The sequence below is a fragment of the Cnephaeus nilssonii genome (genome assembly GCF_951640355.1).
Source record: "Cnephaeus nilssonii genome assembly, chromosome: 4".
Taxonomy (NCBI): domain Eukaryota; kingdom Metazoa; phylum Chordata; class Mammalia; order Chiroptera; family Vespertilionidae; genus Cnephaeus; species Cnephaeus nilssonii.
In genome coordinates this window covers 108,339,203-108,365,015 of record NC_137075.1, presented here as the reverse complement: position 1 = coordinate 108,365,015, position 25,813 = coordinate 108,339,203, and the positions used below count along the sequence as shown (strand labels likewise).

The 25,813-nt window shown below is 67.1% G+C and overlaps 3 protein-coding genes and 1 long non-coding RNA gene across 12 annotated transcripts in view; 2 read left to right on the top strand and 2 right to left on the bottom strand.

Annotated features, from left to right (window-relative positions):
- Window positions 1-10,061, top strand: part of PPP1R13B (protein phosphatase 1 regulatory subunit 13B) — a 79,888-nt gene extending 69,827 nt beyond the window's left edge. Inside the window, exons 9-17 of the mRNA XM_079768252.1 lie at window positions 13-193; window positions 3,230-3,399; window positions 3,756-4,257; window positions 5,504-6,267; window positions 6,599-6,736; window positions 6,807-6,940; window positions 7,566-7,732; window positions 8,333-8,532; window positions 8,904-10,061. Of these exons, the coding sequence (XP_079624378.1) occupies window positions 13-193; window positions 3,230-3,399; window positions 3,756-4,257; window positions 5,504-6,267; window positions 6,599-6,736; window positions 6,807-6,940; window positions 7,566-7,732; window positions 8,333-8,532; window positions 8,904-8,945 (2,298 nt within the window). The 3' untranslated portion in view covers window positions 8,946-10,061. The remainder of the gene's footprint in view (window positions 1-12; window positions 194-3,229; window positions 3,400-3,755; window positions 4,258-5,503; window positions 6,268-6,598; window positions 6,737-6,806; window positions 6,941-7,565; window positions 7,733-8,332; window positions 8,533-8,903) is intronic.
- An 80-nt stretch (window positions 10,062-10,141) lies between these two features.
- ZFYVE21 (zinc finger FYVE-type containing 21) lies at window positions 10,142-18,803 on the bottom strand. Of its 2 annotated transcripts, XM_079768271.1 has the most exons (8): window positions 18,564-18,803; window positions 14,348-14,398; window positions 14,024-14,192; window positions 12,688-12,763; window positions 12,523-12,614; window positions 12,018-12,071; window positions 10,797-10,939; window positions 10,142-10,654 (listed from the first exon to the last, which is right to left on the bottom strand). In XM_079768271.1, exons 1-8 carry the CDS (start codon window positions 18,699-18,701, stop codon window positions 10,619-10,621), a joined length of 759 nt encoding a protein of 252 aa, XP_079624397.1. In that variant the 5' UTR covers window positions 18,702-18,803; the 3' UTR covers window positions 10,142-10,618. The 2 variants fall into 2 exon arrangements, with proteins under 2 accessions (XP_079624397.1, XP_079624398.1); XM_079768272.1 differs by lacking the exon at window positions 12,018-12,071.
- XRCC3 (X-ray repair cross complementing 3) lies at window positions 16,568-25,780 on the top strand (the record flags this gene model as incomplete). 8 transcript variants are annotated; one of them, XM_079768265.1, is made up of 10 exons in its annotated part: window positions 18,966-19,098; window positions 19,248-19,319; window positions 21,488-21,546; window positions 21,670-21,829; window positions 22,620-22,757; window positions 23,069-23,281; window positions 23,552-23,706; window positions 25,136-25,348; window positions 25,426-25,463; window positions 25,561-25,780. In XM_079768265.1, the coding sequence occupies exons 4-10, from the start codon at window positions 21,775-21,777 to the stop codon at window positions 25,778-25,780; spliced, it is 1,032 nt and encodes a 343-aa protein (XP_079624391.1). In that variant the 5' UTR covers window positions 18,966-19,098; window positions 19,248-19,319; window positions 21,488-21,546; window positions 21,670-21,774. The 8 variants fall into 8 exon arrangements, with proteins under 8 accessions (XP_079624396.1, XP_079624391.1, XP_079624395.1 ...); XM_079768270.1 differs by lacking the exons at window positions 18,966-19,098; window positions 19,248-19,319 and adding an exon at window positions 16,568-18,113 and having other exon boundaries at window positions 21,716-21,829; XM_079768269.1 differs by lacking the exon at window positions 19,248-19,319 and having other exon boundaries at window positions 21,716-21,829.
- Window positions 23,952-24,799, bottom strand: LOC307097947. The gene is made up of 2 exons (XR_013813391.1): window positions 24,495-24,799; window positions 23,952-24,259 (listed from the first exon to the last, which is right to left on the bottom strand). It is a non-coding gene; the product is annotated as an uncharacterized lncRNA (long non-coding RNA).
- Window positions 25,781-25,813: the final 33 nt, after the last annotated feature.

Sequence of the window (25,813 nt, the reverse complement as noted above, 5' to 3'; positions counted from 1 at the left end):
TTCCGGCTGCAGCTGAGCCGTGTGAATGGCGCGTCATCACCACAGTCACCGCTGAGCACGCCTGGCAGGGTGGCTGCCGTGGGGCCTTATATCCAGGTCCCCAGCGCTGGCAGCTGCTCAGCCCCGGGGGACCCCATAAAGCCCCAGTCTCTCACGGTCGCTTCAGGAGCTGCCCATGGAAGGCCCAAACCTGGTAAGTGGCCGGCCCCCTTCCTGGGGAGCAGCGTCCTCAGAGGGGCCCCGCGTTTCCTTCGGTCTCCCCCGAGGCACCCCATCCTCCGGGCACCATGGGGAGTGTGTGCTGCCACGGTGACCATCCCGTGGACAGCACTGTGACTGCTCCCTCCTTTCCCCGCTCGCGTGGCCTTCACCGACCAAAAAGTCCACAGACCGCACCTTGCCCTTGGCCCACTGCGGTGTGGTGACCAGGCTCGGGCCCCAGCATCGTGCTGGTGTGTGGCCCCCACTTCCTGGCCACCAGGCAGGCTCTCCATAGCGACCCTGCCCCTTCCTCAGAGGAGGGCGCTGGTTCTCACGAGAGCCAGGGCTCTGCAGGAGGACGCGTGTGGCCGGGCCGACACTCAGCGTCCCTGCCCGGACCACCACAGCCCTGCGACTGGCCTGCCGGGCCGCTGTGGCCTTGGAGGCTGCTGTAGACTTGGGGCGTCTGCTGTCGGCTGGCTTCCTGTTCTCGTGCCGGGCGCCTGCCCTGCAGCCACACCTCCGCTGCTCCCGGCGGGCGGGGCGGGGCGGGGCGTCCCCAGCCCTCAGATTCGGCGCGGCTGGCAGCGTGCAGGCTCTGTGGTCGGTGTGGCCTCTCATGGCACCTCCTTTGGTCAGCTGCTCTTTATGGGGTGAACCACCATGGTGGGAGCGGATACTCGTCTGGTTCCAATGGCGGATGATGAGCCCCGCCAGGCGCTCCTCGCCGCCCTCCTCGTAACCCTTCCTGAGCCGGGCCCACCTCCCGCCTCTCTCCTCTGGGTCCGTGCGGGGCCCCTCGGGGCTGCAAAAAGACACCGTACGGAGCCCGAGAATGCCCGTCAGAAGTTCACAGCCAGCCTGGGTCTCAGCTGCGTCACCCACACGGGGGCAGAATCGGGGCCCAGCTGTGGATCTGGAGAAAGAAATCTCTTCGGTGGGGACGCTAACCGTGCTGTGGCTGTTCTGGTTCCGTGCCCCACGGATGGCCATGGTAGACCCAGAGTGACCCGCTCGTGGGCAGTGTCCGACCCGGACGTCGGGCCTGACTGTGGCTCCGCACGACAAGCTGCAGACCCCTGACGAACCGTATGTCGGCGGGCAGGCTGGGGGCGCTCTGTCCCTCATGCTGCTCAGGCAATAGCCGCTCTGTTCTCCAAACTGAGAAAGGCCTGGGCACGCCATCTAGACTGGAGAGAGATGCCACATATGGACGTGGTCTGCCCCTCCCTTCAGCCCGTGCCAGGGGGGCCGGCCCACGCACCGGGTCCTGCTCGGGGAGGGCTGAGTGAGGCTGGCACACGCGGGTGTTTCGGTTTTCTTTTACCAAATGAAGATGATTTCCTGAGCTCACGGTGAGGCTTCAGCTTTATCTTCACTACAAGGATCTCCCTTCATACTTGAAGATGATTGTCCCTTTATAATAAAAACAAGTGATCTTCCTTCTATACCTTCTGCCTTATCCTCAAGAAAGGAAATTTCTTTCTTCATCCCTCCCTCACCTTTCGGTGCCTGGTTTCCATGGAGCCTCTGGTTGCCGTGGGCCTTCAGAAGCCGCTGCTGGTTGGCCACATTCCTGGTGACCTTGAGAGAGGGCGCGGGACGTGGAGCGCTCGGCCCGAGAGTCTGCACTGGACTCTCCCGTCGGCCCGGGCTTTCACCGTGGGCCTCCCCAGCGGGTGCACCTCGCCTCCCCGGGGAAGAAAGAAAAGCACCCCGGCCTGGAGTAGGCTGACAGGCCACACGGAGCGAGGTGACCTTTGGCCTTGGACTGCTCAGCAGGGCCCTGCAGCTTGGCTGCGCTGTGTGGAGCCTGCTGCCTGGAGCTGGGGCGATGTCAGCAGTGCGGTAACAGCTATGTCGCCGTGGGGGCAGGGCTGGGCGCGGCTCTGGAGCAAGCCGTGTGCTGCCGGGTCCGGGCCCAGCCCGGCTCAGAGGCTCTGCCCGTCCTGCACGCGCCGGGGCCTCTGGTCGTGCCCAGAGCACGTGCGAGCCAGCCTTCCCGTCCCTGAGTCGCAGGCTTCGGCTCCGCGCCGTTGTGGCGAGGCAGCGTGAGTTCCCTCCACTCCTCAGTCGTGTCTACCTGCTGCGCCGGCTGGAGGGACGAGGATGTGCTGTTCTGCCAGGGCCCACGTCCCTGTGGCTGCAGCGGGTGTCGGCGTGTCAGCCGTGCTGCTGCGAGACGCGCTGGTGGGGCGAGAGCCTGGCCCGCCGAGTGAGCGAGCGGTGCCCTTTCCAGTCTGGAAAACGCAGCTTCTCGGTGCTTTTCTGAAAATGCGGGCTGCCTGGCTTTCTCATCGCTGCTGTGGGACGCAGCCTGTCTCTCCAATCGGTGGGACCGCACCGGCCTCCGTGACCATGCCTCACTGTAGAGCAGGGGGGGAACGCCCGCAGAATGGTTTGGTCTGGCCCTGCCAAGGCATCGTGAGTTAATTCGATGTCTGACCAAAGAGAGCAGCTCCTTTTTAAGGTGACACTTTTGTATGGACCACGAACAGTGTTACAAATACCCAGGGGGCCTTCGGCAGAGGAAAGGCCCACCCGGTTTTAGATGGCAGAAATTTCTAGCAGATCGGAGTTGAGTTTTTCTTCAACACTGTAAGCCGTGCAGATCAAACCTGTTAAGGAGTCAAAGGAGAGCTGTTGATCGTTGTGTGTGAATGTATCTGTCAGTAGTGTTTGAACAGTAAGGACCTGTGCTCACTTTGTTCATTAGTGTTGATGTAACGGGTTTGAGCTGTGCTTAATTGAGGGCTGAGAATGTCTCTGCAGACCTCTGTCCCCTGGCTGGGTCATCGCGGGAGCCTGCACACTGAGCCACGCAGCGCTGGCGGGGCCTGGCCTGCAGAGGCCGCCCCTGTCCCGCCGTGCACTCACGAGCTGGTGTGCGGGGAGGGGTCAGCCCTGGCGGTGCCGCTCCATCAGAATGATATTCCAAAAAGTGGCGTTCTTTTCCGATGGGGCTGCTCTTGTCCTGACTCATCTAATTCAGAGACAAACCTGACTTAAACTCTATGTTCTTTCCAAGCTAATGATGGAAACTGGCCACCGCTGAAACAAAACATGAGCTCTTCGGTGAAAGCAGCACAGATCGCCAGCGTGGACTGGAAGGACCCGAGCGTGGAGGGGCCGCTCAGGCAGGGCCCCGTCTCCAGCCAGCCTGCGCCCTTGTCCGCGCTGGGAGCCCCGGAGAAGCTGGTAGGCCCCTTGTCACGATCCCTGGGACACAATGAGCTCCTGACCCTGTCACGTTCGGCCCTTGTCTGTGAGGGTAGAAGGTGTCACGAGGCAAATTATTCTCACCCGTGTCCAGACGACACCCCGCCTGAAGGAGTCCGTGGCCCTATGCGCCCGGCAGGGCGTCACGTCAGGCCTTTAGTCAGGGCGGTCCTGTCGCAGGCAGGTGACAGCCCGCCGTGCCCGATCCCCGTGCCCTGTGCCGGCCACAGCCGACGTGAGGGATTGCAAGTCCCACCTTGTCTTCTCCTGTGACTGTGGGTGGGAATCTGCTTAACCTCTCAGAGGGTGACTGTTTTCTTCATGTTTAAATTTAGGGCATCGAGAGGGGTAAAATGCCACCCCCCATCCCTGGCGGCGGCAAGCAGCTGCCGCCGAGCTGCGGCTCACACCCGAGTCCTGCGCCCCCGGGCCCAGGGCCCACAGACTCCCTGGAGAGGAGGAAGGAGGGCAGCTTGCCCAGGCCCAGCGCAGGCCTGGCCGGTCGGCAGAAGCCCGGCCCTCTGCCCTCCGTGGGCAGCACCCACCCGCCAGGCTCCTCCCAGCAGATCCAGCAGCGGATTTCTGTGCCGCCGAGCCCCACGTACCCGCCCGCGGGGCCGCCTGCGTTTCCCGCTGGAGATGGCAAACCCGAGCTCCCACTGACTGTGGCCATCAGGCCCTTCCTGGCAGATAAAGGGTCCAGGCCACAGTCCCCCAGGAAAGGACCCCAGACAGTGAATTCAAGTTCCATCTACTCCATGTACCTCCAGCAAGCCACGCCCCCCAAGAACTACCAGCCCGCAGCGCATGGCGCCTCGAATAAGTCCGTCAAAGCAGGTACCGTGGGTGTGCGCTCTCTCCGGGGCCAGGAGGCGGAGCTTCCCCCTGGGAACACGCCAACCCCTAGCCTCACGTGCGGGCCACACGCTACTTAGGGTTAAACTGGCCTTACCTCTCACACGCCTTCGGTGTGGCGTGAGGTGGGTGGTCACAGCTGACTCCTGTCGGGCGCCCACCCTGACCCCTGGGAGCTCCGGCTGCGGGCAGGGTGCGGTTGGCAGTGTCCTCCCTCCCGGCGTCCTGGTCCCGTGAGCGGCTCTCATCTCCACCTCCTGCCGTTGCCGAGCCCGGCCCTGGGGCCGCAGCTGGGGGCGAGGGGTGTCTGCTGCTTTGGGCGTCCCCCAGAGCCTCAGGGGAGAGCAGCCGATTCGGTGAGGGACACGGCCCTGGGCGAGGTGTTGGAGGGAACGGGTCGGAGAACGGGGCCTAGGGCCACACCTCCATGGTCAGTGGTTCTGACCGGGTGGCAGGGTCCTGCCCGTCAAGTCTGGGCTGGGCTTCCTTCGACGTTCTTGGCGTGAGCGCAAGCTTCCAGACTCGTAGCTGAGGGACTCCTGGGTGCCTGGCCACCCCGTGCCCAGCGCCTCTGAGGCAGAGACTGCACTGACCAGGGGCTTGGAGCGGCCGAGACCCTTCCCTAGAGCTCTAGGCGGCCTTCCTGTCAGGCCCGCGGCGCTTCCTGCCGCGCCGAGTCCGAGGCACAGCTCCCTGACCAGAGGCCAGGGCCGCTTGTTTGGTGGAGCCCGGTCCGTGGCCATTTTAAATGTTCCTTTGGGAAAGCCCGATCCTGGAGTCCCAGGGGCAAACGCAGAAGTTAGATTCTCCACGTCCCAAAAGTGTCGGTGAGGTTCCTGGAGCAGAGGACACACTTGGGGTTTAAATTGGGGCTCACCACCGTGGCCGGTGCGGCTCGGTTGGTTGGAGTGTCGTCCCGGGCACTGAAGGGCCGTGGTTTGATTCCAGGTCGGGGTGTGTACCCGGGTTGTAGGTTCAGACCCCGGTCGGGGGGCATGTAGGACGCAGCCAGTCAATGTTTCTCTCACATCGATGATTTTCTCTCCATGTCCCTTCCTTTCTCTCTAAAATCAATAAAAAAATGTGTTCTCTGGTGAGGATTAAAAAACAATAATAAATGTATTTAAAAATGAGGGTTCAACAGCCGGGCCTGCCTCTGGTGTCACCAGAGGGGCTTAGTGCGGGCTGGTCCTGCAGGGCGCTGAGGGTCCCTGTCCTGTCTCCTCAGTGTACGGGAAGCCCGTCCTGCCGTCGGGCTCAACGTCCCCGTCGCCGCTGCCGTTTCTTCATGGGCCGCTGGCCACCAGCACCTCGCAGCCCGCGCCCCCTGCAGAGAGTGCCGAGAAGGAGCCCGAGCAGGACAGCCCGGCCCCGCCCGGGGAGGCCACGGGCGCCATGGAGAGCCTGCCGCGGCCGCTCAGCCCCACCAAGCTCACGCCCATCGTGCACTCCCCGCTGCGCTACCAGAGCGACGCGGACCTGGAGGCCCTGCGCAGGAAGCTGGCCAACGCGCCGCGGCCGCTGAAGAAGCGCAGCTCCATCACGGAGCCCGAGGGCCCCGGCGGGCCCAACATCCAGAAGCTGCTCTACCAGCGCTTCAACACGCTGGCCGGCGGCATGGAGGGCACCCCCTTCTACCAGCCCAGCCCCTCGCAGGACCTCACGGGCACCCTGGCCGACGTGGACAATGGGAACACCAACGCCAACGGGAACCTGGGGGAGGCCAGCCCACAGCCCACAGCGCCGCTGCCCGCCGAGCCTGTTCCCGCCTCGGACGCCAACGACAACGAGCTCCCTTCCCCTGAGCCCGAGGGGCTCCTCCGTCTCCAGACCCCCCCGACCGGGGCGCCTGCCGAGGACAACAACAACAACGTGGCCACGGCCCTGGCCACGGAGCAGGTCCCGAGCCCCGGGGCCGAGGCCCCCTCTCCAGGGGAAGAGCAAGTTTCCCCGTCACACACCCCCGTCGCACCCCTGCTCGCAGCCTCTACGGTGGGTGCGGGCCTCGGCAGGGCCCCGTGCTGTGGAGGACGCAGCACTGTGCTGGGCGCGGTGGGCGTGGCAGACGGGTCCCTGCCCACAGGGAGTCAGGCCCGGGGGCAGGGCTCCACGGGCTCGTACTGGAGGCCCAGCCGGGCGGCCCCAGGAGGGAAGCTGCCCCTGAACCTGGAGGGAGGCAGTGCTGAGGGAGCAGAGCGGCTGGGAGTCCCTCCCCGCTGGTAGGAAGGAGCTGCCCGCTCCGGGGTGGGAGCAGTGAAGCTGGGAGTCACCCCCTGGCTCGTGGGGGGTCCCCTTTAAGTCCCAGCCTGCTTCCTCTTCACAGAGCAAACGGACCAACCTGAAGAAGCCCAACTCCGAGCGCACGGGCCGCGGGCTGCGCGTCCGCTTCAACCCCCTGGCGCTGCTCCTGGACGCGTCCCTGGAGGGAGAGTTCGACCTGGTGCAGAGGATCATCTACGAGGTGAGCCGAGCGGAGCCCCTGCCCGGGGGCCCCCCACGCGCGGGCGGGGCTCACCCACCCTGTGTCCCAGGTGGAAGACCCCAGCAAGCCCAACGACGAAGGGATCACCCCGCTGCACAACGCCGTCTGCGCCGGCCACCACCACATCGTGCGGTTCCTGCTGGACTTTGGCGTCAACGTGAACGCCGCCGACAGCGATGGCTGGTGAGCCCCCCGCGGGGCAGGGCGGCCGAGGGTCTGGAGCAGGGAGTGTGGGGTGAGGGGACACCCCAGCATTGCTTTCTGGAGGGTGCTGTAAAAGGCACAGCGGAGCGTCCCTTTTCTGAAATGTGTTCACTGGTTTTCTTAGAGAGAGCGGAAGGGAGGGGAGAGAGAAACATCAGTGAGAGAAACACTGATCAGCTGCCTCCTGCATGCCCCCTCCTGGGAATCGAACCCACGACCTCTCTGCACAGGACGGAGCCCGACCAGCTGAGCCACACGGGCCGGGCTGTGGTGCAGTCTGCCCACTGGTCAGTAACACGGGAGCCCCGCCACGCGGTCAGCAGTCAGGACGCGTCTGTGTTTGGTGGCTGGGTCGTGGCTGCAGGGCCCGGTGCTGCTGTGGAGGCCCACCTCCCGGTGTCCCTGTCAGCTTCAGGCAGCTGTCTGCCGCTGTCCCGGGCGGTCCTCAGCCCCGCCCCCCTCAGGAGTGTGTGCGAGGCCGGGACAGGTGGTTAGTAGAAACCACACCCCCGGAGACGGCGTGGAACGTTCAGGCACTGAGGCTCCACAGCCCAGGGCCCTGCCGCTCCAGGGGTCACACACACCTTCACCTCCCGCCCTGCAGGACGCCGCTGCACTGCGCCGCCTCCTGCAACAGCGTGCACCTCTGCAAACAGCTGGTGGAGAGCGGCGCCGCCATTTTTGCCTCGACCATCAGCGACATTGAAACTGCCGCGGACAAGTGCGAGGAGATGGAGGAGGGCTACATCCAGTGCTCCCAGTTTCTGTATGGTACGCGGGCGTCCTCGGGCCTGCAGGGGGCTGCGCTGGGCCGGCAGACCGGGCCCTGACTTCAGGGGCAGCCACTTAGTTCGGCCGAGGAAGCCCCTGTCCCTCCGCTCCCTCCTGAGACGTGCCTGAACGTCCGTGTGGGCAGGAGGTGCTGCGCAGGTGGCTAGGCACAAGCTCCCAGTACCGAGGCGGCGGCCAGCCTGGGAGGCCGTGGGGGACAGTGACGTGGGCGGGAGGAGGGCAGCACTCGGGTCGCTAGCCTCCTGGGCTTTCCTGGGCGTGGACCGGCCCCTCACTGCCACGTGTGAGTGCTGGCTGCCCTCCAAGCAGTCACCCCACCTCTTTGGTCCCCGACTTTGGAAGTTTGTGCTGGATGTGAGGTGTACGTTTCACCCTAAGAAATGCCTCTGGACTCAGAACCTCCAGTGGCAGTGCCTACCTGCTGGGGCATCGCCACGGGCGGCAGCTGGGCCCGGCTTCCGGCCTGCAGGCTCAGCCTCGCTGGGCCGCCCAAGAGCAGCAGTGCGTCCGTCTGGTCCCGCAGTGGGGCTCTCGCTGCCCGTCCTCCGTGAGGCCTGACCGTGTGCCGTCTTGCCACAGGGGTGCAGGAGAAGCTGGGCGTGATGAACAAGGGCGTGGTGTACGCGCTGTGGGGCTACGAGGCCCAGAACAGCGACGAGCTGTCCTTCCGCGAAGGCGACGCCATCACCATCCTGAGGCGCAAGGACGAGCACGAGACCGAGTGGTGGTGGGCTCGCCTGGGGGACCGGGAGGGCTACGTGCCCAGAAACCTGCTGGGGGTGAGTGCGCAGCCGCGCCGAGCTTGTGCCCGGTATCAGCTGTCCAGCCCCCGGCAGGCACTGCCCTCCCTACGCTCAGCCCTCTGCAGGCGGGCGTTTGCCCCGGCCCTGTGGGAGGCCCAGCCCCCAGCCCAGCTGCTCAGTGCCTTTTCCTCGTGGGGAACTTCCGCGGGCACCCGGTCTCACCCCAGTCAGAACTCTGCAGCCCAGAAACTTGCTTACTGGGGAGGGGGAGGGAGGAGCCTGCAGGTCGCTGTGAGAGAGGGGTCTCGGACCGGGTGGAGGTGGGGCTGGGTGCGGGTGCTCAGGGTGTCCGGCAGGGCCTCCTGGGCAGCTGACGGGAGCTGGACCCGGACGCTGTGTCCTTCCAGCTGTGTCCTCGGATCAAGCCCCGGCAGCGAACGCTGGCCTGAGCCCCCGCCAAGGAGCCGCTGAGGTCGCCTGCCGTCCCTGCCGGAAGCTGGACGTCTATGGTGCTCACGCAGCAGAAGCCCACAATGTGAACCGCAGGCTCAGGCCGCCTCCAACGCCTCCAGAGGACTGAGCTTTGCCAGTGACTGTCACCCAAATAAATGCCCAGCTTTCTACGCCTGTTGCCAATGGAAGCCCTAGAGTGAACCCCGGATGGTTGCCAGTGGAGACCAGTGGCCTGACTGGCCCCAAGGCCGCCCTCATCCTCCATGTCCCTCACCAGCAGTGAACACGCCTGCTGCTGTGCGTGCTCCCCGAGCCCTGCCGTCTCCCGCTGGGCGCCTCAGCACGCAGGTTCTTCCCTTCGTGACCAGAGGAGCCTGCAGGGAAACCCGACCGGTGGCCCTGACGCGGGCTCCACTTCCTGTTCCAGCCCGTGGTGCGGGGCTGGACTTCAGGCCCCAGGCAGGGGCCTCAGACCAAGGGACCGTGGCCAGGAGCCCCCGTCAGCACTGACCCCCTCCGCTCCCCGCTGCCCAGGTGTGGTTCTTATCCCCGCTCACCCCTCGGCTTTCCATTAATTCACGGGAACCAGAAACACAGAGAAATGCGATCCGCTCTGTGCCTGGTTGGGGCTGGGTGGGACCGAGTGTAGACAGACCCTGCCCCCCACAGGCCGGGAGCCTGAGGTCAGTCACTCAGGTGGCACGGTCGTCGGGAGGGGCAGCTGTGGACACGAGGGCGGGCCTCCCCGTTGGGCCAGCCATGAGGCCGTGACCTTGGCAGGTCCAGACGTCAAGCAAGGAGGCCCTCACTGAAGGCAGCTGTGCGCATGGACTTTTATACCAAAAGTATTTGGCCTAGAGCATTCACAACTTCCCGATGACACTGGAGATGTCCAGATGTCTCATTCAATCCCAGGCCCGTAGGCTTTATTTTCCACGTACGAGTCTGTGTATAATTATGTATAGACGTGTGTATAGGCCCGTGGCTGTCCTGGTCCCCTTTAAGCATTGAGTGTGCACAGTGCTGATGGAGCGTGAAGACCCCGGGCAGCCTCTGCCGGGGCGCCCGCCACCCGATGCCGTGTAACGTGCGCAATAAACAGTTTCCCCGCGGCTGCGAGTCTGTGTCCTGAGTGAACGGAGCCGCCGCAGGGACGCGCGGTGGTCTTGACAGTGAGGCAAGGCCTGGCCCGTGTTCTTAAAATAGGGTTTAATCAAGCTTTACATACAAATGGTTGTACAATTGTTCTAATAAAGTGAAACAGTGAGTGAAAAGTACAAAACACAGCTGGCTCCTTCCCCGTAGTGAAGTATCAAAGGCTTGCATAGCCCGCATTAGTGCCATAGTGACCCAGCCGCAGGCCGGCTCAGGCAGGCTGCGGGGCAGAGCCGCCGAGCGCCCGCGGCCCGGATCACTCGTGAGAATTCATGAGGACGAGGGTCCAGAACCTCCTAGTAAACCTGGACTCAGAAAAACGTGGCAACAGTTATGCTACAGTTAGCGGTAGTGTAGCTGGGCCTCCACCCACCGAGGCATCAACAGGAAACGCAGGCCGTAAGCCGGAAGCTGTGGAGCGTTAATAAACGGGGTACGTATCGCACCCGGTAAGCGGACATGTCTGTTCCTCCAGTCTCGCGTTGCCTTCCCACCACGTCGCCGGCCCGTGCGGTTACTGGTCCCGAGATTCGTAGAGGAGCTTGGCGGCCTGCATGGCAAGCAGGAACAGCACTGTGATGGGCCCTGTCCCGGTTGGAGCTGGCTGGGGCAGTCTTGCCCTGGGGAAGCTGGGCCCCTCAGCAGGAGGCCGTCTCCTGCCTGCCCCTGGGCCGACCACCACGGCCCCATACCTTGTGCATGGCTGCCAGCCACGCCGTCGCCTGCTTCCTGCTGCCATGCGCATCCTCCCCCGCAGTCAGCTTCAGCTGGGCCACGCCCTCCGCCCCTGGTGCCGAGAACTGCAGGGACATGCCTGTGGCCCGAGCGGCGCCCCCTGGGGGAGGGAGGCGGCAGACTCAGAGCCACCACCTGGTGTGGCCAGGGTGCCTCCCTGCCCTGGTGCAGGTCTAGGAGGGGCGGGGCCTGTGCTCGGTCACTCCTCCTGCGCCAGGGCAGAGGCCCGGCGGTCAGTGCTGCCCACCCTGCGGACCAGGGTCACGGCCGAGGGGGCTGCGCAGGGCTTAGCACCAGGGAGGCACCAGCACCCCGTCACCAGCCCAGGGACCCCTCTACCCAGATACTGAGCTCCCGCCACGATGCCACGTGGGGGATGGGTGCGGAGATGGTGCCCATCTCTGCAGGCGGCCGCCCCAGTGGGCAGTGCCCCCCTCTCGGAGCCCCTGCCTCCAGCCCCTCTCTGCCAGGCCGGTGGGAGGAGTCCCGGTTGAGAGGCCCGAAGGCCTCCTATGACCTGTCACGAGGTCACTCCTGCGCTCCGGTCTGTCAGTCTGACTGGGCTCCGCCCACCTCCTGTCTCTAAGGAGTTTCACTGGCACAGCCATGGCCATGGGCCGGTCTCCTCCGGCTGGCAAACCTGAACAGTCACTACTGGGGCGGCCTTGACCCCCCTGGCCTCAGGCTCCAAGGAGGCGGGCAGAGGGCCCCTGGGCTGACCTGACCCCGGCTTCTCCAGATCCTGCCTTGGCCCCAGGGCAGCCAGGGACTAGGTGGTGACACTGCCCGGCTCTGCCTCATGGGGACAGGCAAGCCCAGAGGCCACAGGGGCCCTGGAGGGGCACAGTGCACCCGCTGTGACGGGCAGAAAGGTGCCGGCCGCGCCACCCACGCCCCACACCCCGACACCCTGCACCCCACCTGCTCAGGGACAGCAGTTCCAACGAGAGGTTGGGAAATGGGGTGACACGCCCCCTTGGGTTAGGAAAACAGCAAACCCACGTCTTCCCCGGGACATTCTCATTGGTGCTTAGATGCCCACGTCTTGGACCCAAGCCTCTTTCCAACTGACCGGAAGGAGTGATTGAGCATTTCTCAGAGGCCCTTGTGTGACCCCCAGCCCCCGCAGAAGCAGAGGCGGGGCCGGGCCCACGGCATGCTGGGAGCGCGAGGCTGACCTTCGGAGGCGGGCAGGCTCCCCAGGAGGCTGGTGTAAGTGTGCGTGTCTTTGTCTAGGCAGGAAGGTAGCAGGCAGGAGAGGAGAGCAGCCCAGAGCCATCAGAAACAGAAAGCAAGATGGAGTAAGTCGGCGGCTCCGCGCAAAGACAGCCCCGGGGCCCAGGAGCTCAGTGGGAAGGACCCCGACGGGCTGAACCGGGCTGGGCCTCGGGAGTTCGCGGAGGAAAGCGGAGGCCTCGCGCTCACTGACACACTCCCGCCCCTGGGATCCGGGTGGGGCCAGCCTCACGTGGCCTGTACCCTTGGTCGGAGCGCCATAGGGGAGCTTCTGAGCAACCCGCTCAGGCGCCCCTGCCTCCTTGTACACGCTACGCCCCGTCCCCCATTCGCCTGGCGAGCTCCTAGAGCCACGAAGCAGCACCAGCCCACGGAAGAGGGCAGGCACCTCCAGGACCTGCCCACCGGGAGCCCCGGCCTCCATTCCGTGAGGGGCAGCGCATGTACCTCCAGCGGGGAAGCCTTCCGTGAGGACCTGCACGGCTGAGATGTGTGTGACTTCGATCTCATGGTGGCTGGCCCCGTCCAGCAGCAGGTACCTGTCAAACGGAGGGCGTCCCGTCACCAAGGCTCGTGGGGCAGCTGTCAGTGCCCGGGGGCTCTGCCTCTTACCTCTGGTTGCTGGAAAGACGACAAACCATCGTCTCCGAGTTCGTGGAGTTTCCAAAACTCACGAGGAAGGTGGCTCCTTGAGGCACAAAAACAAGTGTAAGAACAAGCAGCTTCTCAGTCACTCTGCCAGGAGGCGGCAGAGGCCCCGGGGCTGACGGGCCTCTCAGACCCCGCCCTTTGCCCCAGACAGCCAGGGACACGGGGTGACACTGCCCAGCTCTGCCTCATCGGGGCAGGAGAGCCGGAGGCCGCAGGAGGCCCCGGAAGGCACAGTGCGCCCACTGTGGGCACGGAGGGAGGGGGCGGGCAAGACGAGAGGAGGAGGAGCCAGACAAGCGGGCGCTGCTGGAGTCCTTGCTGGGCAGGACGGCGCTGGCGCTGCGTTAGGCTGCGCTGGCCGTGGAAGCACCAATCACCACGCCCTTCACAGACAGGCCCAGCCCAGGGCCCTGACCTCCACCCACCGCAGGACCCGCGCAGGCCTGCAGGAGAGCTGGCCAGGGCGAGGACCAGGCGGGCGGGGGTGGCGGGGTGTGGGCGGCAGACCCTTAGTCCTCCTGCGTCACCACCTCCCGAAATGGCCAGGCGAAGGTCCCGCATGCTGCTGGCCCCGTGGTCTGGGGGCCTGGTCCTGGCACCCGTGTAAGAACTGAGCTGCCTGGGCCTGGGGCCCCACGCGAGAGCACACCAGCTAGTGGCCCAAACCCGCAAAGGGAGACTGCGGTCAGGCATGTCTGCATCTACAGGAGAGCTGGCTCCCACCCGCCTCCGCAGCGTTCCTGGGGATGGCTTCAGGCACCGCCCCCTCCGCAGGCACCGCCCCTTCTTTAGGCACCGCCCCCCACAGGCACCGCCCTTCAAAGGCACCGGCCCCTCAGGCACCGCCCCTCCACAGGCACCGCCCCTTCTTTAGGCACCGCCCCCTCCGCAGGCACCGCCCCTTCTTTAGGCACCGCCCCCCCACAGGCACCGGCCCCTCAGGCACCGCCCCCCACAGGCACCGCCCCCTCCACAGGCACCGCCCCTCCTCAGGCACCGCCCCTTCTTTAGGCACCGCCCCCCACAGGCACCGCCCCCAGGCACCGCCCCCTCCACAGGCACCGCCCATTCTTTAGGCACCACCCCTCAGGCACCGCCCTCCACAGGCACCGCCCCCTCCGCAGGCACCGCCCCTCCTCAGGCACCGCCCCCTTCTCAGGCACCGCCCCCTCCGCAGGCACCGCCCCTCCTCAGGCACCGCCCCCTCCGCAGGCACCGCCCCCCACAGGCACTGCCCCCCTCAGGCACCGCGCCCCCCACAGGCACCGCCAGGACCACCCAGTGCGAGGCCACCTACCGCTGAGCAGCACGCGGAGCTGCTTGTCGAAGAACTCGGCCTCCTTGCGTGACACGAGCGCGCAGGCCGCACACTGGCGCACGGGGTCCACGAAGCACATGCGCGGCAGCGCCACCTTCTGGCCGCAGCACTTGTCGCAGAAGCACTTCCCGCAGCGGCGGCAGTGGTGCTGGGGGGGGGCGGGCAGTAAGCGGGACTGCATGGCCCTGCTGCCCACGGCCGGGTCACCCAACTCTGCGCTGCGCCCCACTTGCTCAGAGCAGGGCACCCCCAGGGAGAGCGGATGTCGGGGCGGGGCCCCTCCCGCCCAGGGCCTCAGCTCACCTTCCTGGTGAGAAAGTCAAATTTGGCGTCACACTGCATGCACCGTGGGCACTAGGAGAGAGGGCAGCTGTCAGCCACTGAGGACCCTGCCCGGCGGGTCTCCTGGAGGGGGCGGCGGCCCAGCCCGGGCAGGGAGGGAGGCCGGGGCTGCGGAGGTCAGCTGTCGGCTGGGCCTCGTCAGCCTGCCCGCAGCCCCGCAGCCCCGCAGCCCCGCAGCCCCGCAGCCCCGCAGCCCCGCAGCCCCGCAGCCCCGCAGCCCCGCAGCCCCGCAGCGGAGGGCAAGCCTGAGTTTTGCGAGACCCTGTGACCATCCAGTTTCCTCTTTGCTTTTAAAAACCCCACCCGCGGCATGTCCTGCTGATTTGGGAGAGGAAGGGAGAAAGAGCGAAACCTCGGTCGGTTGCCTCCTGTATGCGCCTTGACCAGGGATTGACCCCACAACCTTTCTGGCGTCGGGACGATGCTACAGGCAACGGAGCCACCCGGCGGCCCTCCTTCCACTCGGCTACTTCCTGGGCGTGGACACGGCCTGGCCCTCCCTGGCTTCCACACAGTCCCCACAACCTCCGGCGTGGGCTGGCGGCTCACGTGCTCGGGCCTCTGCATAGGGCCACTCTCCCCGGACGACACCCCCAGCCACAGGCCCCACGGGGAGAGCTCACGGGCTGTCACCAGCGAGGCTGACGGCCGGGAAAGGCGCAGGCGCGGGGGAGCGGGTCCCACCCGTGTGACAGCCGCAGGCCGAGCCGCCTGTCCTCACAGGCCCGCTGGCCAGGGCTGCCCTCCCCTCCCCGTCGGTCACTGCAGGGCACACGTGTCTGGGCAAGTCCAAAGACCAACCTCTGAACTTAAGGCCACAACTAGAATTTACCAAGTTGCTCCCTTAAAAACCAAAGTGAACCCCTAGCTGGTTTGGCTCAGTGGTTAGAATGTAGGCTCGTGGACTGAAGGGTCCCGGGTTCGAGTCTGGTCAATGGCATGTAGCTTCGTTGCAGGCTCCATCCCTGGCCCTGGTCAGAGCGTGTGGGGAGGCAACCAATCAATGTGCCTCTCTCACTTTGATGTTTCTCTCTCTCTCTCTCTCCCCCCCCCCGCTCCCTTCCACTCTCTCTAAAAAGAATCAATGGAAAAAATATCTGGGGGTGAGGATTAACAAAAAAGCAAAAAACCAAAGTGATACACAAGTATTTTATTCCTCTAAATACCAATGAGGTTATTCAGAAAATCGACAGACCTTAAGCCAGGTAATTTCCCGTTGACCGTGTAAGGGAAAAAAAGGTTGTGAAATTATCAAAAGAGCAGTTCAATATGAAAAGAGAACGAAAGAAGGAAATGAAGCGACGGGTGGAGATCCAAGAGGAAAGGAGTGACCCCGTGTCTGACAGCAGCACAGGGAAGGAGGCGCCCGCCCGCGGCTCCCAGAGCTGCTACCTGGGGGACAGAGAGCACCCAAGTGCAGGGACCGCGGCGACCCTCCCACCGTGCACGGCAAGGGTCTGAGATCAAGCTGCTCACGCTCACGCCGGGCACCAGGCTGCGGGCCACACAGCAGTCACGGGCTGACCCACCAAAGGGCCTGAGGAACCTGGGGGTACAGGGGGTGCAGGTGGAGGTGTGCTCACGGGGGGACACACCTGAGCACACACAGACCCATCCGCTGCCTGGGCGGCGAGAGGCTGCGCCACAGACAGACAGACAGACAGACAGACACCTGGCCAGGTGGGGCCGGCAGGGCCTCTGGTTCCCCAGAAGCAGTGTCAGGAGCAGCCTGGGACCTGCACTCCCTCCGAGGGCCTGGTGCAGGCGGGAGGGAGGGAGCGGGAGAAGGGGTGGCACCTGGGGGTCCCCTGGGCGCCACACGCAGCTCCCCCTCCCCCCGCCCTCCCCGTGAGGCCCAGGCCCAGGCCACGCAGGTAAGTGGGCCACAGGCAGGAAAAGCCCAGAAAGGCCCCGCAAGGCCTGGGTCACAGCCTCAGGTCAGAGGGCCTGGGGGGCGAGCCCCTCCTGCCACAGTCTACCCGCTCCTGCCACAGTCTACCCCCTCCTGCCACAGTCTACCCGCTCCTGCCACAGTCTACCCCCTCCTGCCACAGTCTACCCCCTCCTGCCACAGTCTACCCCCCCCCCCTGCCACAGTCTACCCCCTCCTGCCACAGTCTACCCCCTCCTGCCACAGTCTACCCAAAACCCGGCCAAACCACCGCACAGGAACCTTCCCCACAGTGGGCCTCCATGCGGGAGCAAGCCCCCAAACCCTGACCAGCAGAGTGCACCCAGCGTGTCCAGCTGGCACTGCCCAGCGCCAGGCGAGGACACAGCACGGGTGCCACACCCTCCTTCCTGGAGGGGCCCCGCCCTCCTGCCAACGTGGGAAGGAAACCTGGCGGGGGAGGGGCGCCGCACAGAACGCAGCTCTCAACCAACTTGCTCAGAATTTCGCAAGAGCCGGGCGGGCAGGGCTCCAGGCACGCCCGCCCCGCGGCTGAATTCCACCGCGCAGGCCTGCAAGGCGGGGCGCAGCCAGAGGGCAGCAAGGGGCTGGGAGGGGGGCAGGGAGTGAGCGGGCGGCCAGCAGTCTGAGCTGGGACCCGGGAGCTGGGACCCGCCATGCGCTGGGGAGCTGCCTCCCGGGAAACCAGGGGCGCCCCGACCACGGCCCGCACAGCCGAGCAGCACGGACGCCCCGGGTCAGTGAGAGAAGGGGTGTCCAGAGGCTCCTCAGGGGCCAGAGTGGGGAGACGCCGCACTCCGCCTGGACGCGCCCAGGTGACGGCACAGGTGACCGCCCGGGTGACGCGCCGGCAGTGCCTGCTAAGGGTGTGCCCCCCCCCCCCCTCGGAAGGGACAGCCGGGCACTCGCTGGCCTCCCTCCCGGTCACTGTGCCTTCCCTCCTGACTTCCCACGGCGGCCTCCCCCCGGGACAGCTCGGCGCGGGGCCGTAGCTGAGCGCCAGCGCTGCCTTCTTCTTTGAAAGGTGCCCTCCCCGCGTTCAGAGCGCCCAGCCGCGGGCAGAACGCCAAGAAAGGGCGCAACAGGGCGAGCAGGCAGGGCAGCCGGGCCGCTCAGCACCGCCCTCCCCCCCACCGCCCCCACCAGCTCCCCCCACCACCATCGCCTCCCACCAGCTGCCCCCAGCCCCTGGGCTGGCCTCTCTCAACTCTCGGGCACAACAGAGGGGGTGCCCTCCTCCAGTGGCCCTGCCCCCCCTCACTCGGCTGCTTTGAAACACCGACTTCATTCCTCCGGGAGAGGGAGGCCCTGCGTCCCCACAAGGAGGGGCTGGGGTGGTGTCCCCCACAGGCCGCTCATACACAGCAACAGGCGGACACACTCAGACACGCCCAGGGCCGGGCAGAGGGAAGGGGGGACTGGGCTGGAGGGGAGCACACCGCGGAGCGCACGGGGCGCTGCTGTTCGCGGCCAGCGCTCCCCACACTGAACTTCCGTCTGGGCACCCGGTCTTTGGGGCCGACCTGACGCACAGGAGTGCGGGGCCCTCCGCCGGCTCCCGTCGCTCAGGTTCAAGGCTGTGGCGGGGTCCACACCCCTGACCCGACGCCAAACGGCCTGCACAGGGGCCTCCGCCCGCACCTCTCGCGCCTCGGTGCCCCGCCCCCCGCCCCCCCACCCTCCGCTCCGGGCGGGTGCAGCTCCCCCCGCGTCCTCGCCCCGCAGGCCCCGCTCCCCAGGGGCAGGGGGGTCCCTGGATCTCGAGGTCCCGCACAGCCGCTCAACCACGTCCTGGGACTCACAGACGCCCTCCAGGTGGGCCCGGCCCGGAAGGGAGGTCCGTGCAAGGGACACCCAGACTCGGGTGGGGTAGGATGGGGGACTCCGGGCGCCCCGAGAGCGGGAACCTGGAAGAGGGCAGATGCCCAAGGCCCCGGGAGCCTGGGACCACCCAGGGGCGCAGAGCAGGTGCCAGAGGGCGGCCGTGCGGGGAGCCGGAGGGCGGCAAGGGCTAGCGGAGGGGAGCGGGGAGCCGAGAGCTGGTCGGGCTGGGGAGGGCCTCGGGGAGCGGGGCGGGTCCGGGGCGCGCTTGGGGGTGGGACAGGGATCCTGGGCGCAGACGGGGGTCCAGGGCGCGGACGGGGATCCTGAGCGCGGACGGGGGCCCTGGAGGCGGACGCGGGTTTTCGGGGTACGGAGAGGGATCCTGGAGGCGGACGCGGGTCCGGGGCGCCGACGGGAGGCGGGCGGGCGGCCGAGACCTACCTCCTTGTCGGGGACCCACTGCGGCTCCTCCAGGCCGAACGGGCTGCCGAAGGCGCGGTGCTCGGGCACCATGCGCAGGCCGCTGGGCGAGCGCACCAACTTCTTGGCGTCGCAGCGGGCGGCCACCTCGGAGGACATGACGCCGCCGCGCGAGCCCACCGCCCTCCCGCGGCCCTCGTTCGCCCCGACCAAAGCCCCGCCCCGTCCGTGCCGCTGACAGCGCCCGCGACCAATCGGCACGCTCGGCCCGGAGCTTAAGCCAATCGGAGCTCGGGCTCCGCCCCATCGCTGCGCTCTCCAATCTGCGCAAGGGCACCTCCCCTGCCACCCTGCGGTCAGTCACCAATCGGCAGTGAGGGCCAGCCCAGGTACGCTCCGCCCCTCTCGGAGCGATTGAGACTTTGGATTGGTCAATTAGCCTGTGACGTAACGCTGTTTCCTCTCTGATTGGCGTATCCCGCGCGGGGAGCCTGGCGCTCATTGGAAGAGGAGGCTGCGAGGGGCGGGACGGCGCGAATGGTGGAGCGCGCGCGAGGTGGGAGCTGCTGTCCCGCGGGGCCGGTGCGCTGCGGGTGGAGGCCAGGCGCCGGCGGAGGGGCAGTCGGGGCCCAGGTCCTGGCGGCGGGAGGCGACCCGGGGCCGGTGCGCGGGGAGAAGGCTGATGCTGGGGGTTGCCACACGCAGGGTCTGGAGGAGGCGGCGCAGCCCAGCCCCGGTTGGGGTGATGGCAGCAGTCCGGGACTCGTGGGGTGAGAGGTGAGCCCGGACCGCGCGAAGTTGGGGTGTTTTCGAGGTAGAGACAGAGTGGGGTCAAGGGTGGTGGGTGGACAACCACGGAGAGGGGGTGCACAGTGGGGAGAACAGGTGCGCGGTGGGAAGGGGGGGCCATCGGGAGGGCCACGCGGACGCCCGGGTCAGGGGGTCACTGGGGGATGGGGAGTGCTCACGGCTAAGGGGCTGAAAAGAAGGGGTTCCCAGAGGAGGAGGAGACCCAGGGGCCCAAGCGTGGGAGGCGGGGGTGGCCACCGCGGACCCCTCGCTGGCGGGTGGGAAAGATGCCCAGTCTAGAGGGTGGGCTGCTCCCTCCGACGGGCTGGGCCCCTGAGCAGGTGGGCCTCTGGGTGCCTAGGTTTCGCAGCGTGGGCAGAGGGAACAGTGCCCGATGCATGAACGGGAGGCCCTGTGGGCTCGGTCCGGCTAGTACTGGTCCAGGGCTGAAGGCCTGCAGCCTGGAGCTGAGTCCCGGGACAGCACTGGCTGGCTGGGTGGCCCTGGGTGTCGCGGGACCACTGTGTGTCCGTGTGCCGTGTGCCGTGGGCCGCAGGGAGTCGGCAGCGGTGCTGCTGCAGGAGTGGGTGCGTGCCTTCGCGGCGAGGGCTGAGAACAAGCCTGGAGCCACAGACCGGTTCTTTAACGGCTCGTGTGGAAATAAGGTCTTGACTCTCCTACCTTTAATTCTTTATCACGAGTCACGTTCAGGCCCTTGAAACCTGCGTCTTGCTGCCCGAGGCAGGGGGCCAGTCTGTAGCTCTGACCTCCCCACCCAGTGGGGGTTGGCGGTGCGGGGACGCCAGGCCTACTCCCTGAGAGCCCCAAAGACACAGGACTCCCCCGGGAAGCTCCAGGCGGTAACTGGTTTCCTGGGTGTCTCCTGCTTGATCCTTGGCTGCACCTCGCTTTTCCTGTAGCTCCTCCATGCCCGCTCAGCACGCGTGGTGTTAACTGGTCCCCTAAGTGGGAGCTGCCCAGTCTGTCCCGCCTGAGGGCGCTCCTGTGCCGACTCCTGTGCCGGGCCGGCTGTCCAGCGTCTGGTACCGTAGTGCCTGTCAGTGGTCACTCGGCCTCCAGGCCCCTCCTGGAGGCCAAAGCCTCTACCAGCGTCCCTGGCCCCGCCCGCGCACGGCCCCAGGTGCCTCAGCCAGAGCCTCCCCCACCTGCCTCTCATCCCTGCGGCGCAGCCCGCAGCCTGGCCTGTCGCTGCGCCCTACGCCCAGGGCTGCCCAGGGGTGCCCCGAGGCCGGGGAAGAGCTGGCACTTCCTCCGGAATCTAAAGCGAAGGTGTTGTGTCAGGTGCTCAGGCCCTGGAGGCGGCTTTGGGGTGGTCACTCTCCCGCCTGCCCTTGTCCTCGGGGCGCCACGCTTCTGAAGGTGGTCTCCCTGCCCAGCCAGGTGAGGACACGCGCGTCCTTTGCTGTCCTCGGAAATCTGACCGCACCCCTCGGGCAGCTCAGGCTCATCAGAATCCCCGTCGCAGCGGGACGGGGCCCTGCGTGCAGTGACCGCCCTCCATCGGTGTTGCCACCCTCTGCTCCAATCTGCAGTCCTGGGGTGCCAGGAAAAGGGGGCACCTCTGTGTGTTTACTATCAGCCCTGCCCAGACAGCCCACCCTGGAGCCCCCTGCCCCCTGCGCCAGGCAGAACATGGGACCCACCTGCTGGCCCGAACCCCTGGGGCCCGGAGCCCGGTGCCAGCAGGACCCCAGCCCTCAGCGCCAGCTGCCCCCGCCCCCACCCCGCAGCTGCCTCCCAGGGGCCAGAGCCATCCGCACAGCTGTGCCTGGGCCCGAACTCGCATGAGGACCTGTGTCTCCCTGACCAGCTGTGCGAGTATGGAGAACAGCCCATGTCCAAGTCGGCGTGGCATCCTGGACTGTGGCCGTCCCCTCAGCCAGAGCCCGGGCCCCCTGGTGTCCCGCGCCTGCTGCTTCGGGAGGCCGCGAGGAGACAGTAGCTTGAGGGTGACCCTGGCTGAGTGGCAGCCCGCGGGCTGGGCTCCTGTCCCTGTGCATCTCGTGCTCAGGCCCTGGAGGCCCGGCGGAGCACAGCGGCGCTGTTCTGAGACCGCGTGGTGGTCACGCAGGCTCCAACACCCACCCTGCCCCGAGCACCCCGCAGGATCCCTCACGCTTTCCCGCTCTTTCCAGAGTCCCCAGGGAAACGCATCCAAGGGAAATGAAGGCGGAGGATACAAAAGACACTTCCTGTGAGTGAGCCCAGTGGGTCTGCACGTTGTCCTCCCCCGGGGAGGTAGGGCGGGGCCAGGGCTGAAGGGAGCCGGGGACAGGACAGCGGGGTGCTGTGGTGACAGGAATTGGGGGGTTCTTAGCCTTGCCCTGTTGCGAAGGGGCCGCTGGGCCGTCTGACTGACGCAGGCGCATAGAATCCGTGTCCCTGGGAAATTGTTCGTCTTTGTGGTCACCGCCCTGAAGAAATGGATTTGGATCAGTTGGACCTGAACCCCAGGATCATCGCTGCAGTGAAGAAAGGTAGACTTCCTGACGTTCGTGCGCAGTGTATGCACGCGCAGACACCGTCTGTACTTTCTGTAAAGCAGGCACCACGGGGCCGCCGAGGCCCTGCACCGCGGGCGGCTCTGGATCCTGCGTGGATGCTGGGATGCGTGCGGCGGGCTTTTCTGTTGTGCGTGTGACTGAAAGCACTTTTTAAAAGTTCACTTTCATCCACGTAGCAGCACATGCAGGTTGTCAGCAGTGACGTGCAGCCACTCGCCACGGGAGCCCTGTCCGTACCCCGGTTCTGAACGGCCCCCATTTGGAACACACTGGCCACGCCCGCTCAGGGGTGTGAGCGGGGACGGAGCGGCCATCGCGGGACGGGGTGGGGTGACCGTCTCATTCCCCCACGTTAGTAGTTGGTCGTTGCCTCCTTTTCCCATGCCCTGCATTCCTCCGAATCCCCCAGCTGCCCGCCGCTCTGCCAGGCGCCTGCGGCTCCTTTCCAGGTGCCCATAGGGTACCTGCTTCCTGGGCGCCCAGCCCCAGCCCCGGCTGGCTGGCAGGAAGGACTCGGGAGAGGCCCTGCACCCCCAACCCCACCTCCCACCCATCTGGCTTCGCTGCTACAGCTGAGGGGGTTGCCCCAGGCCGCTCCCTCCTTGTCCTGTGTCCTCACTCTGCCCAGGGATGCCACCGCCGGGGAGCAGATGGGTCTGGCCCCTGCTCGCGGAGCCCCCAGAGTTGGAGACAGCGCTCCCCGAGTCCCTGCTGCCTTGGTATTGTCTGACCTTGTCCTGTGGCTTATTTTGTACAATTTCAGCCAAACTGAAATCCGTGAAGGAGGTTTTGCACTTTTCTGGACCAGACCTGCAGCGGCTGACCGGCCTCTCGGGCCCCGACGTGCAGCACCTGCTGAGGACGGTCTGCTCGCACCTGCGGGGAGGCAGCCTCTGCACAGGTGGGCGGCGCAGGTGTGCTCTGCCGGGGCCCTGGGCCTCCTCCCGTCTCTGCCGCTCCGCTCCAGGCTGGGCCACGGGCAGGGATCAGTGAGAGGAGACCGCAGGCCAGGGCAGCGCTGGGATCAGATGCCCTGGGGGTCACGGGGCCCTTGCTCCGCGGGTCAGTGCTTGGGCCAGAGGGGAGGGGCGAGGCGATGCCGGAGCAGGATACGCAGCCCCTCGGGCAGAGCCCCGCTGCCGGGAGGGGCCTCCTGGCTGCAGCGCCTGGCCCTCTGGCGCCTGCCCCCTCCTGACGCGGCATTCCCCCCAGCGCTGGACCTGCGCCAGCAGAAGGGGCGCTTCCCCGAGCAGCACCAGCGCCTGAGCCTGGGCTGCCCGGTGCTGGACGGGCTGCTCCGTGGCGGCCTACCCCTGGGCGGCATCACCGAGCTGGCCGGCCGCAGCTCGGCGGGGAAGACCCAGCTGGCGCTGCAGCTCTGCCTGGCCGTGCAGTTCCCGTGGCGGCTGGGAGGCCTGGAGGCCGGTGAGTGCCGCCCTGTGGTGGAGGGGCGGGGCGGGTGCACTCGCTCTCCTTGCGGCTCTGATGGCCACTGCCCGTCGTGGTTGGGACCCGGGGCTGGCTCCTGCGGTCTGTCTTTCTCTCACGTGGCTGTGCGATGCCTCCGGGGAGCGTGGCCAGCCCTGCCCCACGTGGGCCCAGAGGCCCCAGGCTGTGGGCTGGCCTGCAGGTGCCACCCTTCCCTGGCGGGGTCACACACCAGCCCGCAGGCTCACGGGCGCCGTGGCTCCCCAGGGGCCATGTACGTGTGCACGGAGGACGCGTTCCCCGACAGGCGCCTGCAGCAGCTCATCGCGCAGCAGCGGCATCTGCGGACGGATGCTCCGGGCGACGTGGTGGAGAAGATCAACTTTGGCGACCACATCTTCATCGAGCACGTGGCCGACGTGGTGAGTATCTGCCGGCCCGCCAGCCCCAGGCTGAGGGGAGGCACCAGCCTGGACCAGCCCCCATCGCCAACCGCCTGGCCACGCTGCGCACTTCCCGGGGCGGAAGGCGGTGGTGACTGGGCCCTGGTTTGGTGCAGGCGGCGGTGAGCGGGAGGGGCTGGCGGAGGGACGGGAGGTGGGGTGGCTCTCCAGCGGCCTGGCTTCCTGCTCTAAGAATTGTTACACAAAGAACTTCACGTCAGGAGTAAGGCATATAAACTTTTAATTTTAAAAAATTTACAATAAAATACATTGTCACACACAGTGAGGGGAGGGGGGGGCGCCGCTCCCGTCCCTCGGGCCGAGCGTGGCCGTGGCTCCGCGTCACAGAGCAGGGTGGTGGTTAGTGTGACTGCGCCGGGCACAGTACAGGGACAGGGGGTCCACGCTGCAGGCTCCCAGCTCCAGGGCCCTCCAGCCGCGGCGACGGTGCCGGCTGTCACAGGGCGGTACCGGCTGTCACAGGGCGGCTCTGCCTCGCCAGCGGCGTGCCTGGCCCTCGGCGCTGCGCTCACTGCAAGAGAAGCTGCGGGTCACGGCCAGGCTCCATGCCCAGTGGCCCTGAACCAGCTGTGGGGGAGCAGGCCTGGGCGTGGCCCGGGGTCCCCTCGTCCCTGGCAGGGCTGAGTGAGAGACCCAACCCGGGCCTGCTGCCCCCTCCACCTCCGCCGGGCTCAGGGCCACCCTCTGGCCGGGTGTCTGCCTGGAGGCCCTCCGGGTGCCCGGGCCCCGCCCACCCCGTGACTCACGTTAGCACTGGCATCCTCGACCCCGCTGCCGCCGCTGTCATTTTCCGGGGGGATCCTGCAGACAAGCACAGACGGCCAGGCCGCAGTCAGGGCGAGGACCACCGGGCGGCTCTGAAGAGTCTGGGGGGGCGGGGCTTGGCCGCCCAGCGCTGGGCCTGAGTCCCGCCAGCAGGCAGTGACCCAAGGGGCAGCCTGAGGTCACCTTGCCCTGCCCCAGAGCCCAGCCGACGTGGCCCTCACCCACCAGGCCGGCTGCTGGGGGCACAGCCTGCAGGGTGGCAGCCCCACCCTGGCCATGCACGGCCCCAGTGTGCAGCCTGGGCGTGGCCCGGGTCCCCTCGTCCCGGGCAGGGCTGAGTGAGACCCAACCCGGGCCTGCTGCCCCCTCCACCTCCGCCGGGCTCAGGGCCCCCCGGCCCGAGGCACAGGGCACGGTCCCAGCAGCCGCAGCAGGACCGGCTGCCTCGGGACGGGCCAGGGCCTCGGGGGCAGCACCAGGCGCACGGCCACCGAGGGAGGGTCGCAGTGGTGGCCCTGCGTGGGGCAGGGGCAGGGACGTGGGACGCAGGACGGAGGGGGTGAGGGGCCTTGGCACCAGGTGGGGACAGGCGGTGACACCCCCCCCCCCCCCCCTGTTGCAGGACGCGCTGCTGGAGTGCGTGCGGAGCAAGGTGCCCCTGCTGCTGTCGCGGGGGATGGCGCGCCTGGTGGTCATCGACTCGGTGGCGGCCCCGTTCCGCTGCGCGTTCGACGGGCCGGCCTCGGCGCGCAGGGCCCGGGCTCTGCAGGCGCTGGGGGCCGCGCTGTGCAGGCTGAGCTGCACCTTCCGGAGCCCCGTGCTCTGTGTCAACCAGGTGGGCCCCCCCCCCCCGCCCGCCCTCCCTCCTTCCACGAGGGGGCGCTCTGCCTCTGACCCTCACCCACCTCCCAGGTGACGGAGGCCGTGGAGGAACAGGATGCCGCGCCCGGGTGAGTGGGGGCGAGTGGCCGTGGGCTGTGGGCGGCGGGGCCGTGGGGGGCAGGGCCACCTGGTTCTGTGAGTGACCCTGGCCCGTCTCTGCCTCAGGGCCCCAGGGGAGCGCCTGGCTCCAGCCCTCGGCATCACCTGGTCCAACCAGCTGCTCATGAGGCTGGTGGCCGACCGGCAGCGCCCCGAGGAAGCCCCGCGGGGCCGCCCCGGCCGTACTCTGAGGGTGGTCTTCGCCCCCCACCTGCCCCCCTCCTCCTGTTCCTACACAGTCAGCGCCGAGGGCGTGCGAGGGACGCCCGGGACCCAGTCCTGCTGACCGGAAAGCCGCCGCCTCGGCCTCCCAGGGGCA

Bases quoted from the DNA above. Each gene is read 5' to 3' on its own strand.
- ZFYVE21 (XM_079768271.1), bottom strand. From the start codon at position 18,701: ATGTCCTCCGAGGTGGCCGCCCGCTGCGACGCCAAGAAGTTGGTGCGC. The intron at 14,399-18,563 runs GTAGGTCTCGGC...CCTCTCTCCTAG, and splicing joins AGTGGGTCCCCGACAAGGAG to TGCCCACGGTGCATGCAGTG. The intron at 12,764-14,023 runs GTAGGTGGCCTC...TTGTGCCTCAAG, and splicing joins GCTCCGCGTGCTGCTCAGCG to GAGCCACCTTCCTCGTGAGT.